The sequence below is a fragment of the Enhydra lutris genome, unplaced genomic scaffold (genome assembly GCF_002288905.1).
Source record: "Enhydra lutris kenyoni isolate GAN:26980312 unplaced genomic scaffold, ASM228890v2 scaffoldscaffold13, whole genome shotgun sequence".
Classification (NCBI taxonomy): Eukaryota; Metazoa; Chordata; class Mammalia; order Carnivora; family Mustelidae; genus Enhydra; species Enhydra lutris.
This window is the reverse complement of record NW_019154097.1, coordinates 16,555,972-16,571,670: the sequence shown is the minus strand read 5'-3', so window position 1 is coordinate 16,571,670 and position 15,699 is coordinate 16,555,972. Positions and strand designations below refer to the sequence as shown.

The 15,699-nt window shown below is 41.6% G+C and overlaps 1 protein-coding gene across 1 annotated transcript in view; it reads left to right on the top strand.

The window, feature by feature from the left end:
• Nucleotides 1–15,699, top strand: part of LOC111146050 (transmembrane protein 245) — an 84,117-nt gene continuing 68,418 nt past the window's right edge. Inside the window, exons 1-3 of the mRNA XM_022501427.1 lie at nt 1–588; nt 11,590–11,707; nt 13,281–13,382. Coding sequence (XP_022357135.1) covers nt 1–588; nt 11,590–11,707; nt 13,281–13,382 — 808 coding nt within the window. The remainder of the gene's footprint in view (nt 589–11,589; nt 11,708–13,280; nt 13,383–15,699) is intronic.

The window sequence follows — 15,699 nt, the reverse complement described above, 5'->3', positions numbered from 1 at the left end:
ATGGCTGACCGCAACGCCCCTGCCGAAGCGCCCAGTCCCCGGGGCTCCCCGGGCCGGGTGCTGCGGGTCCCGCGCCCGGTGGGCCCGGGAGGCGGCGGCGGCTGCTGTGGGGAGACGCCGAGGACGCCGGCGCTGGCGCTGCGCTTCGACAAGCCCATCAAGCAGGCCTTCTACAACACGGGGGCCGTGCTGTTCGTGTGTCTGTGTTGCGGCGCCGCCGTGCTCGTCTACTTCATCCTGGAGGCCTTCCTGCGGCCGCTGCTGTGGGCCGTGCTGTGCGGCACCTTCTTGCACCCCTTCAAGAGCTCGCTGACGCGCCTGGGCCGCCACTGGCTGCAGCGCCTGCACCGCGCGCACACGCCCATCGTGCTGGCCGCGCTGCTGCTGCCGCTCTGCTTCGCCGACTACGGCGTCGAGGCCCTGGGCGAGCAGGCGCTGCGCCGCCGCCGCCTGCTGCTGCTGCTGGGCGCGGGCGGCCCGCTCCTCTACGGCCTCTACAGCCTCGGCAGCTACCTGGGCGTGCAGGTGCTGCTGGCGCACGTCGGCGCGCTCATCTGCCGCGGGCTCGACTACTTCAGCAGCCTGTGGGTGAGTGAGCGTGGGCCCGGCCGGCGCGCGGCTGCCCGCACTACACACCCCTGAGTCCCGGCGGTGCCGTCCTGCAGCTCCTCCTCACCAGTGCGGGGACCCTCCAAAGTCTCCGCCCTCCTTCCCGTGCCCATGAAGACCTCGGCCCGCTTCCTTCCAAAGAGAGAGCGGGTGTGGCTCGCAGCAGCATCCCTGTCCCCCGGCCCCATCTTAATAGACCCTCTACTGGGGACGTGTCCCCAGGTGGGGGGAATCGCAGTGCGGCTCTGCAGGTTGAGTTTTGAGCATGGGCGGGTGGACTTGAATTTACCCCTGGCCAGAGGAGGGGCAGGGTGGTGGTGGCCCCGGCCATCTTCAGTTCTCACAGGGGACTTTTCTGGATGGCAGCAGGAAGGGACCTAACGGATCCTAGTCCAGCTTGACATTCTGCAGATGGGACAGGTGACTTTTTTTTTTTTTTTTTCCCAACCAGGCAGGCCAGGGCTAGTTAGGGACAAGGAAGGGAGCGGTTGACTTCAGTTGCTCAAGTCCTAAAACAAAGCATTCTTCAAAGGCCCGTGCAGTTTCTGAGTTCAGATGAGAGGCCCCCGGGCCTGCTTCACGCCACAGTCTACTTCTTGGGAACCACCTGCGGAGGGAAAGCTGTACCACAGTACCTCGCCTCCCGCCTGGATTACTTACACAGGCTAGGTGAAGGGAGTGGTACATTTGTGATTCTTGGATCACCCTGAGCCTATTTTCTTAGAAAATTAGGGAGCTTTAGAATTGGAAGGGATTTTGAAGATAATCTAGGGGCATACTTCCTAACTCAGACTAGATTGTAGACCAATTAATACCCAGCTGTTTAAGGTCTGTTAAAAACAGGTGGCTGTTTAATGCACATTTGTCAAACTAATTTGGCTATTTTGTCAATAAGGCTAATTTGTCAATAAACAATACCCTTTAAGAATAACTTTATTCGCTTTTGTCAGTGTTCAGGGTGCTTTGACATCGAGTTGCAAAATAATTCCCCTAATGTGTCTAACAGGGTTTTGACTTGCCAAGGTTATTTGTAGAGTGATGCTTGATCCCAGAACTCCTGTATTCCCTTGCTCTATCAGGGCCACCTCTCAGTTTCCATCAAAAGGTGATTGAACATGTTGATGGATACTAGGCTTTGTGTAGGTTTTTTTTTTTTTTTTTTAAGATTTCATTTATTTATTTGACAGAGAGACATGGTGAGAGAGGGAACATAAGCAGGGGGAGCAGGAGAGGGAGAAGCAGGCTTCCCGTTTAGCGGGGAGCCTGATGCAGGGCTCGATCCCAGGACCCTGGGACCATGACCTGAGCCGAAGGCAGACGCTTAAGGACTAAGCCACTCAGGCGCCCCTGTGTAGAGGTTTTAAAGGAATAAGATGCAGGCCTTGTTTTCAAGGTGCATATAATTGTATGTGAACATGTTCTCCTGGAGAAGACACACACACACACACGTCATGGGCCAGCAAGGTAATGGGGAACCCCTCGTCCATAATTTTGGGATACAGCCTATGATCAGACAGACAAGCTTTGGCCTCTAAGTGGCCTGGGCTATTTCAATTGTGGTAGGAAGGAGGGATGTGGAATGACCTTTGAACTCACAGGGCTTGCTGGATTGTCAGATGGGAGAGATCCCGGAGTTTATACACTTTTTACTGCCAGATGCCTGCCATTTTTCAGGAGAGGCTTCTTAGGCACAGAGAATGTGGTTGTTCCTGAGGTCACACAATGTGAAGAAAGTTATGCTTTGCTTTTATGGAGTATGCCATGTCTCCTTTGCCCTGTTATACCTTCAGTGCTATTTCTCCTTTACCTTGTTGCACAGTTCAGTTGATTGAATGGCTCATATAAGGCAGAATACTGAATGCTGTTAAGAACTATAAATATAGGGGCACCTGGGTGGCTCAGTGGGTTAAGCCTCTGCCTTCGGCTCGGGTCAGGATCTCAAGGTCCTGCGATCGAGCCCTACATCGGGCTCTCTGCTCAGCAGGGAGCCGGCTTCCCCCTCTCTCTCTGCCTGCTGCTCTGCCTACTTCTGATCTCTCTCTGTCAAGTAAGTACGATCTTTAAAAAAAAAAAAAAAAGAAAGAAATATAAATACAGTGACTTGATTTCTATCCAAGAAATTCAGTCTTGTCAGAGGCAGACACATGTAAGGTTTCTGCTGACATTTTTACTGTTGATACTGTAATTTAGTGTAAATTATTTTAGGCAAGGCCAAATAGGGTATCCACCAAACTGTAGCAAATTGGAAAATAAAAGGTCTAATGTGTGAATAGTGTAATTTCATACTTCAGGATCAGTGGAAAGTGGGGGCATTTCTTCTAGTTACCCTCAGTGAAAAGAGATGAAGAATTTAAGTACCAGTGGGGAAGTGCCTGTAGCTGCATGTATGCCATTTTGTGTATCTCTTTACAGAGGAGAAACCCTCATTTTTGTATTTTACTTAACTACTCTAATCTGAATTGAGGATGAGTGGAAGAGAAGTAAGGGCCAATATTGATTTTGTGGCAGGGAATGGGGGTTAGGGTAGTGAAGTTAATGATTTTTAAAAGGCTTGAAACAGCAGTTTGACTGCAGTGATGGGGCGTGGGAGAAGTGGGGTGGGGAAAACAAAACCATTATAACAGAAACCGTATGAGTTAACTAGGAGTGAGTGGGAGTGGTAGAGGGGGTTAAATTGAATGAGAAGGTCCCCTAGGTTGATCTGAGTTTGAGAGAAATAAGGCTTGCAATTGTGCTTTCTTGAACCAGCACTTAGGCATGGGTGGTTGGATAGGGTGAGGTGTACTTGGGAAACAGAGACAGGGAGTCCTCAGCTCTCAGCCAAAAAGGCTGATTAAAGCTTGACACGAAGTGGAGGAATGTCGGGTGACTGGGCAAGGGGACCACTCTGTAACTTCTCTATCTCATATTTCACTGTCACTGTGGTTCTCTGAGCCCAAGCTGAGCGGGCTGGCATTGAAAAAGAGTCCATGTTTTCTAGATAACTTGTACATTTGAGCCTGCTGCTGAAGAGGGATGTAGATGAGAAAGGCAGGGAGAAAAGTCACATATAAGCAAATCTACGTTTTGTAGAGCCGACAATTCATACGTTTAAGGTCCAACTTTTGAGAATCTGTCATGTGCTAGGTGCCGGATTAGGTGTTTTCATGGGTGTTGCTTTATTCTCATGATTGTCCTGTGAAGGAGGGAGGAATTTTGTTGGTTCAGCGGTTGACTTAGAGATTGATCTGTTTATTCTGTCAGTAAAAGCTATTCAGCAGACCTATCAGTAAGTCCTTTTGTCATCAGAATTCTCTGAGTAACCTTTGGTAAGAATTTTTAAAAGGTTTCCCCCGCTACATTGTGTTTAAATGTTTTAATTTAACTTTCTAAAATAAAAATTGATTTTATTTTTTATTTATTTATTTTTTTAAAATTGATTTTAATTATTTGGGGAAAGAAACATAAAAGAGTATCAGGACTGGACTAACCACAGATGTTCCCCCAAAGGCCCTTGGATTCTAGTCATCTAGTGACCTTGGTCATCTATTCTTTTATCCTTGTATCAGTTCAGCTATTTCCAAGTGGTTTGGAAATAGTTTTCCTTTGTAGTGGCTTCAGTATCTGTATTTTCCTTTTTTGCTTATCCTTCTAGTTCAGTTCCTTTTCACCTCACTCTTGTGGTTTCTTTAGTCTCCTAACACTCTGTCCTGCTTACAAGTACAGACTAGTCATTTATGGTATGAGTAGCTCTTTTAAATGGTTTCAAATGTTAGAATTTTGTATGGACTTAGTAAGTGGTTTCTAAACACTTAAAAAAAAAAAATCACCTGTTGCACCATGCTCACATGGGACACAGTCCTTGGGGCCTTTGGCATCTTCCCATGGTGTGGAGTTGTCAGGATAAAACTGAAAAAAAGCTAATACCCACCCCTCCCCCACCCCTTTGCTGGGAGTGTTTTGATGTTCCTCTCCTTCTTAGTTCAGACATGTTAGAATACTTGGAGACCATTTACAGTTTTTGCAATAGTGATAGATTTGATTTCTCCATGGTCCCCGATGCTACTGTTTCCATGTTACTTTATATAGAAGTACGAAGAAAGGTGAGAAGACTGTAAATTCTATTTATTTAATTTATTTTGTAAATAATCTCTCTGCCCAACATAGGGCTTGAACTGAAATCAAGAGTTGCTTGCCATTCTGACTAAGCCAGCCAGGCGCCCCGAGACTGTAAATTCTAAACCGAGCTCTGTCAGTAACTTGTTTTGTGACCTTGGATTGACCAGGGCTCTTCTCTGAGCTACTACACTCCAGTTGGTGAAGTGTGGGTTTGGCTCGGGTGATTTCTAAGGTTCCTCGTGCGGTTCCGAAGTGTTTGTCAGTGCTGCTCAAAAGGCTCTTAGCAAGTGCACATCCGTCAGCCAGCCAGGCCCCCTCCATCCCACTTCTGAACCTCTCCTAGGTGTGTTTTTGCTCGCCTGGCATCCGTGAGGAAGAACGTTTCCAGTGCTTAGGTTCTTTTTCAAAGACTTTGATTATAAAAGTTTCTTTTTTTTTTTTTTTTAGATTTTATTTATTTATTTGACAGAGATAGACATAGCGAGAGAGGAACACAAGCCCGGGGAGTGGGAGAGGGAGAAGCAGGCTTCCTGCTGAGCAGGGAGCCCCATGCAGGGCTCGATCTGAGGACCCTGGGATCATGACCTGAGCTGAAGGCAGACGCTCGACCGACTGAGCCACCCAGGCGCCCCTGATTAGAAAAGGTTCTTGACTCTAAGTTGCCACACCATAGAAGAGTACAGTTTTCAAATTAGAATAAAGCTGTTTTAAAGGAGGTCGAAGTACCTGAAGCTACGAGGGATTGAGACTTGTATGTTTGTGCAGTTGGGATGGTTCTCTGTGCTTTTCTTCTCTCAGTAAGACTTGGGAAGCTGTTACACAAAAACCTGCAACAGCAACAAGCCGAGTTGCTTTTCTGGTTAATTCCCACATGATGATAAATACAACAATCTCAAAGGCAAAGTCTACTAATGCACTTAATATTTTAATTAATCAGAAAAGCGTATGTGGTTAATTAGCCGGATGAAAGGAAATTGGATTGTTTATTAGCTTGCTTGTAGTGCTAAATAAATGCCTCCAGTTTTTAGGGGGCATCTTATATAGTATCTAGTGCATATGGGTGCTTTAAAATGAGTTTGAATGTGTATTTGAGAAGGATACATTGTTTTAAAGAACATAAATTTGAGGAAGTATGACCTCTTATTTATAATCTGTGGTTCATTGATTTATGGCTGGAAGAAAATTCATACTTGAACAGGTTTGCTCAGAGGCTAAACATAGAGACAAATAAAAAAACTCTTAAAGACACACTTGTAGGAATCCATCCTAGAAATTATGTATGAAATTTGAAAGTACAAATCTTTATTTTTGGTAAAGTCGTCTTAAAGAATATTGAGCAGTTTCAAAAACTGATTCAAGTAAAACATGTTTGTTACATAAGAATCAATTTAAGCAGCATAGAAGTCTATATGGTAAAGTGAATAATTTCTCTGCCACCATTCCCACTGTGTAGATGTTACTGTTACTGTTTGATGAATAGCCTTCTAAATTTATTTGTATGCTTATGTGAACATATAAAGTATAGGGTTTTGTTTTACCATACAAAAATTGGTAACATAAATATATAAGTTTGCACCTTGCTCTTTATCATTGTATTAGAGAACATCTTTCCTTGTTAGCACTTCTAGATAAAATTCTTTCTTTTTAATAGTACTATAGTATAAAAAACTTTTTTTCAGGTGTTTTAGGAAGTGTCCCTGTCAGATTATTATAGCTCAGAATTTGTATTAGGATAATCTGATAAACATTTTTTAAACATTGATAATTTGTATAATATGGCTTAGCAAAAAATCTCTGGTGCTTACAAATGGTCATGCTTTTTTAATTAATAATATTCTGTGACTCTTTTCTGAGGAGACACTTCCGAATATTGAAAGAAAAAATCCATAGGCCAAGGGAGTTTTTTTTTAAGTTAAAAAAACATTTGCTATTTGTGGGGCACCTGGGTGGTTCAGTTGTTAAGTGTCTGCCTTCAGCCCAGGTCATGATCCCAGCCTCCTGGGATCGAGCCCCGCATAGGGCTCCTTGCTCTGTGGGGAGCCTGCTTTTCCCTCTCCCACTCCCCCTGCTTGTGTTCCCTCTCTTGCTGTCTCTCTCTCTATCAAATAAATAAAATTTTAAAAAAATTGCTATTTATAAAGATAATAATCTTAGAAAATTCAGCACTTGAAGAAAAACAGAAATAAGCAAATTACCTCCAGAAATCTAACCATCCAGAGATAATATTTTTAAATATTTTGGCAAGTGTATTTTCACTATTGTAAATTTACACATGTATGCATTTATGCTGTGTCATTGAATGTAGATATTCATCACGCCTCTGAAATTCTGAATAATTATTCCAGTTTTTTGAGGTACCATTATTTAAAGAGTCCCTTATAAAATAATGTTTAGGTTGTTACTAATTTTTTAATATTTTATGCTGCCATAGTGAACATTTTCATATCTCTGTGCACAGTCTGTAGTGCTTCTGTAAACCAAGTTTAGAAGTGAAATTGGGGAGTGTATTTAATAAGTTGTTATTTTATTTTTAATTTTTATTTATTTTTTTGAAAGAACGTGAGCCCAGTGGTGGAGGGGCAGAGGGAGGGAATCTTAAGCAGGCTCCACACCCAGTGCAGAGCCCGATGACCCTGAGGTCACAAACTGAGCTGAAATCAAGAGTCCGGCATGTAACCGACTGAGCCACCCACGCGCCCTTAGTAAGTGGTTATTTTAAACTAAAATGAGGTTATCCATGAGTTTCAGGTTTACTAGATGAAAATATGTGCTTCTCTTTAGACCATGCTTTTCCCTTAAAAAAATCTGAAATATGAAGTCTTTTCTCTCCCTGTAGGTGATACTGATTCCTTATGAGTCCAGGTAAGAATCAGAAACTTATTGGAGATCAGTTTTAAAACATCATAGGCTTAAAGTATGAAAAGATATGCCTTTTGTGATCCTTTAGGTCAGCGTCTCACTGAGAGCAGACTCTCCTGCTTTGTCATCCCTGACAGCTTTTGCTCAAATAAAATATTCCATTTTTAGAAAGCTATAGTTTGTTAGAAAAATTTATCCTCATATTGGGCTGAAATGTGCTGCTTCCTAATTCCCACATATTTCTTCTCCTCAGGACCATGGGCGATTAAGGCAAATATGTCTCCCAGAAGACATTCTCCTAGCTATTTGAAGATAGTTATCAAATCTTGATATTTCCTTCTCTTTTCTAAGCTAAGCAATTTTTTCTCCCCCATGTATATGTGTATCTCCTATGTTGTGATTTCTCTTTCCTTTCCCATTCTGAATTTTATTGCTATGGTTCAGTAGTGCAAAAGTCATTGAAACAGTCATTTCTCCTGATATGAGAGTTATTAAGAGGCACTCACACCATTTATACTGCTGACTCACTGAACTGGAAAGTAGCTTAGCTGTCCTTTTTCTGTTCAATACTTGTGCAGTTGAGTTTTGAACCTAAGAGCAGACTTTTGGATCTTTCTATTAAATTTAATCTTATTTTAATTAGCCCTTTTCTAGCTTCAGAATATCATTTTGAATCATTACAGTCATCTCAGTTTTTATTGACTGTTCCCAGTTTTGTGTAACCTGGGAGTTCACTTAATAAGCCTTCTAGTCTCTAACCTGAATTACTGACTAAATGTTTCCTGGGGTGGGCTGATAACCCGTGTGTGGCATAACCATTGAAAACGGACCATTTACTGAGGATCATTTTTTATTTCAACAATTTGTAGTCACCAAAACAGACTTTTTTATTTTTTATGTTTGCTTGTGAATACTGGAGCGGCTGTTCGTCTTTATTTTTTAGCACATACCCTTCTTTCTCCTCACTGTTAAGAAAGCAGACTCTGGATCCAGATTCCTGGGTTCTAATCCTGGCTCTGTCACTTTTTAGCTGTGTGACCATGAGGAGGTCATGCCCCCAAAGTCTCAGTTTCTTTCATCTGTAAAATGGGGATGGTAATAGTACTGATTTCCTGGGGTTATGAGGATTTAATGAGTTCATATATTTATAAAGCATTAGAACAGAGTCTGGTCCGTAGTAAGTATTATATAAATGTACTGTTATTATACTCAGATTTTGGTCCGAGCTCTACAGCCCTACCTCAGATTCTCTGAATTACCGGGTTAAATTTGTGTGGTTCTGCAGGCTTGAACTGTTTTGAAGCAGCTGTGGTCTCACTTCCCAGGTGCTCATATTAGCTAGGGCTTAAGATCTCTTGATATTTCATCTACTGGAGTTGCTTGAAGAAGAATATTTTAATATCCTTTCCATGATAAGATAATTAGTGCTCATTAAAGGCTCTTTGGAAAATACACAAAAAAGTAAAAGGAAAACCAAAATCCACCATGAAAATATAACTACTAACTTCTTAGTACATTTCCTTTACCTCCTGCCACACAGTAGATACAATCATGTCATATGTATGTGATTTTTGTATTTTGCTTTTTCTTTAAGAATATCTTAGGAGTGTTTCTAACTATATAGTTTTGTTTAAAAACCCGATTTTAATGGCTGCATACATTTTATTGAGTAAATCCTCCTTACTCACTTCCCAGCTGTGGGACTTACTAGATTATCCACTTTTCACTATTCTAAATGATACTGTGATGAACTTCTTTATGTTATAAAGGCTTTTGCAGAATTTATTCTTATTTAGTAAAGTTCCAAAGCTGAAGTCTCAGGTCAGAAGCTATGAACGTTTTAAGACCAAAAGACTATTTTATTGATTGATATGACCCAAATAAAGTAGGAGATAGTTTTTTTTCCCTCCTCTTTTGTAGTAATTAGTTCTTTTTCTTCATTCTCTGACTTAAAACAAAGTTGTGGGGTTTTTTTGTTTGTTTGTTTGTTTTTAACTTGCGTTCCCCTCCCCCAAGATTCAGGTTATTTTATTTTATTTTTAAAAGACTTATTTATTTTGAGAGAAAGCATGTGCATGAGCGGGAGGGGCAGAGTGAGAGGGAGAGAGAATCTCAAGTAGATTCCACACTGAGTGTGGTGCCAGACGTGGGGCTTGATCTTAAGACCCTGAGATTAGGACCTGATCAGAAACCAAGAATTAAACGTTTAACGAACTGCACCACCCAGGAACCCTCAGGTTCTTTTAATAGGTTCTTGGTGCTCACATCGTTGTGGGTTATGTATTCCTTCCATCTTTCATACATGTTAGTAGAGTTTCTGTGTAGGCTCTTGTAGTTATTTCTTTAGTGCTAGAGCCCTTGGTTTAGTGGAGGGAAAACTGAGGAGGGGACCCTGGTGGTTCCTTTGCCCTCAGCTTTTGCAGTTTCTTCCTCTGGTAATTTTTTTTTCTTTTAGCTACACTTCTTGAGCTGTGCACGCAGCTCAACTAGGGTTAACCATCTGTTACCTGGATTATTTCAGGGATCCCAGTTCACCTGGATGCCTTCTTCCTAGCTTTTTAAGAACATTATTTTCACAGTTAACAAGCAGAGTTCATAGGATGTGATAGAATCTTTTAACCTGATTCTTTTGGGAAACTTTCTCTCTCTCTCTTTTTAAGATTAACTTATTTATTTGAGAGAAAAACAGAGTGAGCATGAGTGGGAGGGGCAGTAGGAGAGAGAGAATGTCAAGCAGACTGAATGCGGAGCATGGAGTACCATCCCAGGACCCTGAGATCATGACCTGAGCCAAAACCAACAGTCTTTGACAGATTGTGCCACCGGGGCGCCCCGGGGAAGCTTTCTTTTTTGTTGTTCTTTTTATTTTTATTTTTTTATTTTTTTTAAGATTTTATTTATTTATTTGACAGAGATCACAAGTAGGCAGAGAGGCAGGCAGAGAGAAAGAGGAGGAAGCAGGCTCCCCGCTGAGCAGAGAGCCCGATGCGGGGCTCGATCCCAGGACCCTGGGACCATGACCTGAGCCGAAGGCAGAGGCTTTAACCCACTGAGCCACCCAGGCGCCCCTGTTGTTCTTTTTAAATACTAATGTATAGAGAAACTTGAGGAATTCCACCATATTAAGCTCTCGCTTTAAGTCCATAGCTTAAAAACGAATATTTTTATCTTAAGCATCTTTATGTATACAGTTGCTTTTGAACTTCAACATATCTTAAAACTATATGGTATTTTTTTTGTTGTTAAGACTGTTCTTTTTTTTTTTTTTTTTTTTTTAAGATTTTTGTTTGTTTATTTGACAGAGATCACAAGTAGGCAGAGAGGCAGGCAGAGAGAGAGAGGAAGGGAACCAGGCTCCCTGCTGAGCAGATAGCCCGATGCGATGCGGGGCTTGATCCCAGGACCCCAGGATCATGACCTGAGCCGAAGGCAGAGGCTTTAACCCACTGAGCTACCCAGGCGCCCCTCTTTTTAAGATTTTTATTTTTAAGTCATCTGTGCACCCAATGTGGGGCTCAAACTCACAACCCTGGGATCAAGAGTCACACGCTCCACTGACTGAGCCAACCAGGCACTGTGAGACTCTTTAAATAATATTGCTACATGGACGTCTGGGTGGCTCAGTCGTTAAGCATCTGCCTTTGGCTCAGGTCGTGACCCCAGAGTCCTGGGATCGAGGCCCACATCAGGCTCCCTGCTCGGCGGGAAGCCCGTTTCTCCCTCTCCCACTCCCCCTGCTTGTGTTCCCTCTCTCTCTCTGTCTCTCTCTGTCAAATCATAATAATAATGACAACAACAACAACATTGCTACATATGCTGGATTTCAAATGCTTGTTTATTTCAAATCTTGATTTATCTACACAGAAGAGGAAAGTCTACACATGTGTTTAGCACGACCACCTTCATCTTATCTGTGTTGTATCCAGAGCTCTCATAGATGTATAGATGTTTGCAGATTTTTGTATGATTATATGTTTATTTTCATGTATATATATTTACAACTGTGTCTATATTTCATTTAAGATCTGGACGTTGGTAGTTGGCTATGTGTTGACTGTTTCATTCAAGTGGAATGCAAGCACTGAACGCTACTTGAGAGCAGTTTCAATTCCTGTCTGGATTATATTGCTTTTTCATTTAGGTGGGTCCCTTTTTCTAAGAAAGTCTAGCTTAAGATCAGCAGAGGCTGATCCTGTGAACTGAAGTGAATTTTTTGTGTAGTGTTACATGTTGCATTTAACATTCTTTAAAATGATCTTTAGAAAATGTGCTTTAATCCTTCTTTAATCTTTAATACAAATGTTATGCTTTAACATGTCTGTCTTTTAATTATATAGAATCTTCATTTTCAAAAGGTCCTTTAAAAATAAATATATCTTAAAAAGTAGGGCACCCTTGCACCATCGTGGCCACTTCTGAGTGTCAAACTTAAGGAGGATATAGCTAAGCAGTCAAGTGTGTGAGCAACACTTATGGGAACCAGAGGTATTTACTCAGGATGAGAGAAGGGGACTGGGCTCTATGGGTGGAGGGAAGGAAGAGATAAAATGTGGACACCTGTTGCACCTATTTGAAGGACTGTCCTGTGAAAGAGCGGTTTAAACAGATCTCTGTAACCATGAGGGAGAGGTGTCAGAGCAATGAGTAGCTTCAGGGAGACAAATCTGTTCAGCGTCAGGATGATCAGTGTCAGCTGCTCAAAATAATGAGTTCCCTGTTACTTGGGACTCTTTACTGTTAGCAGGGTACCTGCTAGGATATTGTAGAGTGATGTTTTTTCAGGGACTCTTTTGTCTCCAGGTCTTAAGCTTATGGAAGCATTAGGTTCTCATAAATAAAAACAAAATTCAGTTATATAGAGCAGTAATTAGCCTATCTAAAGTAGTTTTTAGAGCTACTGGTTAAAAATCAGGGTTGATTGAAGGTAGGTCTTTGCTTAGAGTCTGATGTGGAACAAAACATTACTTTCTAAGAAGCTTTGCTGATTTGGAACCTTAAAGGAGGATGTTGTATTTTAGCAAGATCCCCTGATGAGTCCGACGTGACTCATTTTGAATTTGGGGAAGGCAACGGAGGGAGACAAGCAGTCCAGGAGGTTCTAGATCAACTCAGGGAAACACAAATGCCTATACGTAGGGGCCAAAAATGTTAGCATTTTTGCCCTCTACATTGAGGATACACTGAAGCTTTTTATAGTGGTCTTTTGGGCCATTTCACCCTTTCTTGAGAGATGGGAGTTCACCCCCAGTGGTATTTTTAGGAAATGAAGTCAGGCCCCGTGACTTTAGGTTCTGTGCCTGATGCAGGTCATTTTGGGGTTAAACAAAAAGCTTGAGTTCAGGTTTGTCCTCAACACTGGTGTGCTTAGAACAGACCTGATTCCTCAGGCGATAGAAGCCCATTCAGGGTAGGCTGGCACATACCCAATCCTTTAGACCAGGGGCCTCAGAGCAGGGCTGGATTTAACTGAGAGGAGTCCTGAACTGAGGTTTCATCTGTCTTATGACCTTTAAAAAAATTTTATTCCCTGTGAAATAATTTTGTTAATGACATCTATGCCAAATTGTTCTGTCATTCTACTGGTCTTCCCCACCCCCCCGCCCCCAGTCTAACTTCTACCTTCAGATACTGTTGCTAAGAATAAATTGAGCCTTCTAAAGACAAGTGGTAGATTTTTATTTAACTAAAAATGTTAACTCTTAATAAATTTTCAGCATCCCTGGCTGGCTCATGGAGAATTCCAGTGTTCCTGGTTATTGTTTTCCTGATGTCTGTGGGTACCCTCTATGAGAAACAGAATGGAAAAGAGTCTTCTGGTAAGAAATGGGGCATTCTATTAATATTACTTTAAGAAGTATTTGAAAAAGTAGCTTTATTGAAAAAAACATGTAATGATGAAAGTGTTTTAAATCTGTTTTAAAATTTGTGGTATTTTCTGAAGAGAAACATATAAAATATTTTAGGTTTTAAGACTGTGCCTGACTCCTCCCCCCTTTTTTTCATTTTTGAAAGGTATAATTCAGGGTCGCCTGGGTGGTTCAGTGGGGTAAGCCTCTGCCTTCAGCTCTGGTCATGATCTCAGGGTCCTGGGATCGAGCCCCACATCGGGCTCTCTGCTCAGCAGAGAGCCTGCTCCCCCTGTCCCACCTGCCTTTCAGCCTACTTGTGATTTTTCTCTCTCTGTCAAATACATAAAATCTTTAAAAAAAAGTTAATTCATATAAAATTAATGATTAGCTTTCTAAATGTGGATTTAGTACATTTACATTGTTGTGCAACCACTACTTCTGTCTAGTTTTAGGACATTTTAATTGGAAAACCTGTATCCATTAAGCAGCTCGCCATGAAGTTAGGTTATTTATTTGAAATCTTTTCTCTTTCTTTGTTTTTAAAGATTTTATTTATTTGAGAGAGAGAGACAGACAGAGACAGAGAGAACACGAGCAGGGGCACGGGCAGGAAGAGAGGGAGAAGCAGTCTCCCCGCTGATCAAGGAACCTGATTCAGGACTTGATCCCACAACCCTAGGACCATGACCTGAGCCAAAGGCAGGTGCTTAACCTACTGAGCCACCCAGGTGCCCAAGATCGTTTTTCTTAATGTAGGCACTTACCAATCTAAATTGTCCTCTTAGAACTGCTTTTCCATCCCATAAATTTTGTTTGTTGTGTTTCCATTTTCTTGGGGTCGAGATACTCTTTGATTTCCTTTTTGATTTCTTCTTTGACACGTTGGTTAATCAGAATTGCATTGTTTAATTTCCACATTTTTGTGAGTTTTCCAATTTTTTTGTTGGTTGTGCTTTTGGTGTCCTATCTAAAAACACCATTGCTAAATTCAAGGTAGATCTTGGGTCCTGCAGCTTTGCTGAATTTATTCATAAGCTTTAATACTTTTTTATGGCTTCTGTAGGATCATGCATATATAAGATCGTGTCATCTGTGAAAAAAGATAGTTTTATTTCTTTCTAATTCAGATGTTTCTTTTTTGGCCTGGCTGCTCTGGCTGGAACTTTCAGTAAAAGCTGAATACACCATTTTCTCTTAAGGAGTATTTTTAAATATCCTGGTTGCAAGTGATTTATATCCAGAAACAGTTTATTAAAGATACAGGTTTCTAATGAGTTGTAAGGTGGGGTATGGGGTGGCCAGATATTAATGGTCCTCAGATCATCAGACTGGACCTCTCCTTATTCATCTCTGTGGAAATAGCTGTGACTAGAGAGGTCAATCTGACCAGCGCACGGTTTCTACAGCAACCGACATATGTTCCTTCTTTCTGAGAGTTATACATAAAGTAAAAGCAAATTACTACTTGCAGCACATTTTTCAAAAAAATTAATTTCCCTGGTATTTTGTTGTCATTAAGTTGGAGAAACAAACAAAAAGAAAATAAAAATCATTCAAATCTCACTCTCCACCTAAATGTTAACTAATGGCTTAAGACTCCTATGCCTTCAGACTTTAAAACACCGGAAAACTGGCTCATGGTGAAGGTTCTCCTTTGTGATCAACATTTTAAACTCTGTGTCACGAGCATCTTTCCGTGACCCGCATTCTTCTACAGCAGTACTCTTAGCCTCTTCATTGTGTGTTATTCACAAGGTGTTTGGTACAGCTACCTCATAGTTTTTGTTTTTGTTTTTTAATTAAGTTGCTCTTTGGTTTTTATTTTGTTTGGAAACCTTATCTCTCTGACAATGGAAAATAGGGAAGATTTTATTTTGCTCTCTCTTTTGGTTTTCTTTGCTCGGCCTATCTTCCTGGTCACAATCTGTTAGACTCTGTGGTTCTGTATCAGACCAGTAGACATGAACTTCCTGTTTTGACAGCTGTTGTCGAAAGCTTAGTGGTCACTACTTGTTCCTCTTGGTACCTTTATCTCCTCTCCCCACCACCCCTTTTCTGCTAATAGTGATGATTCAGATAACTCCGCTTATCCTTCACCCTTCATTCCAGGATGGTTTTCTTTTTTTGTTTATCTGGAAAGTCCCTTCCTTCCTTCCTTCCTTCCTTCTTTCCTTTCTTTCCTTCCTTCCTCTCTCTCCCTTCCTCCCTCCCTCCCTCCCTCCCTTCCTTCCTTCCTTCCTTCTGAGATATATTTGACGTATATTATTAAATCAGTCTCAGGTGT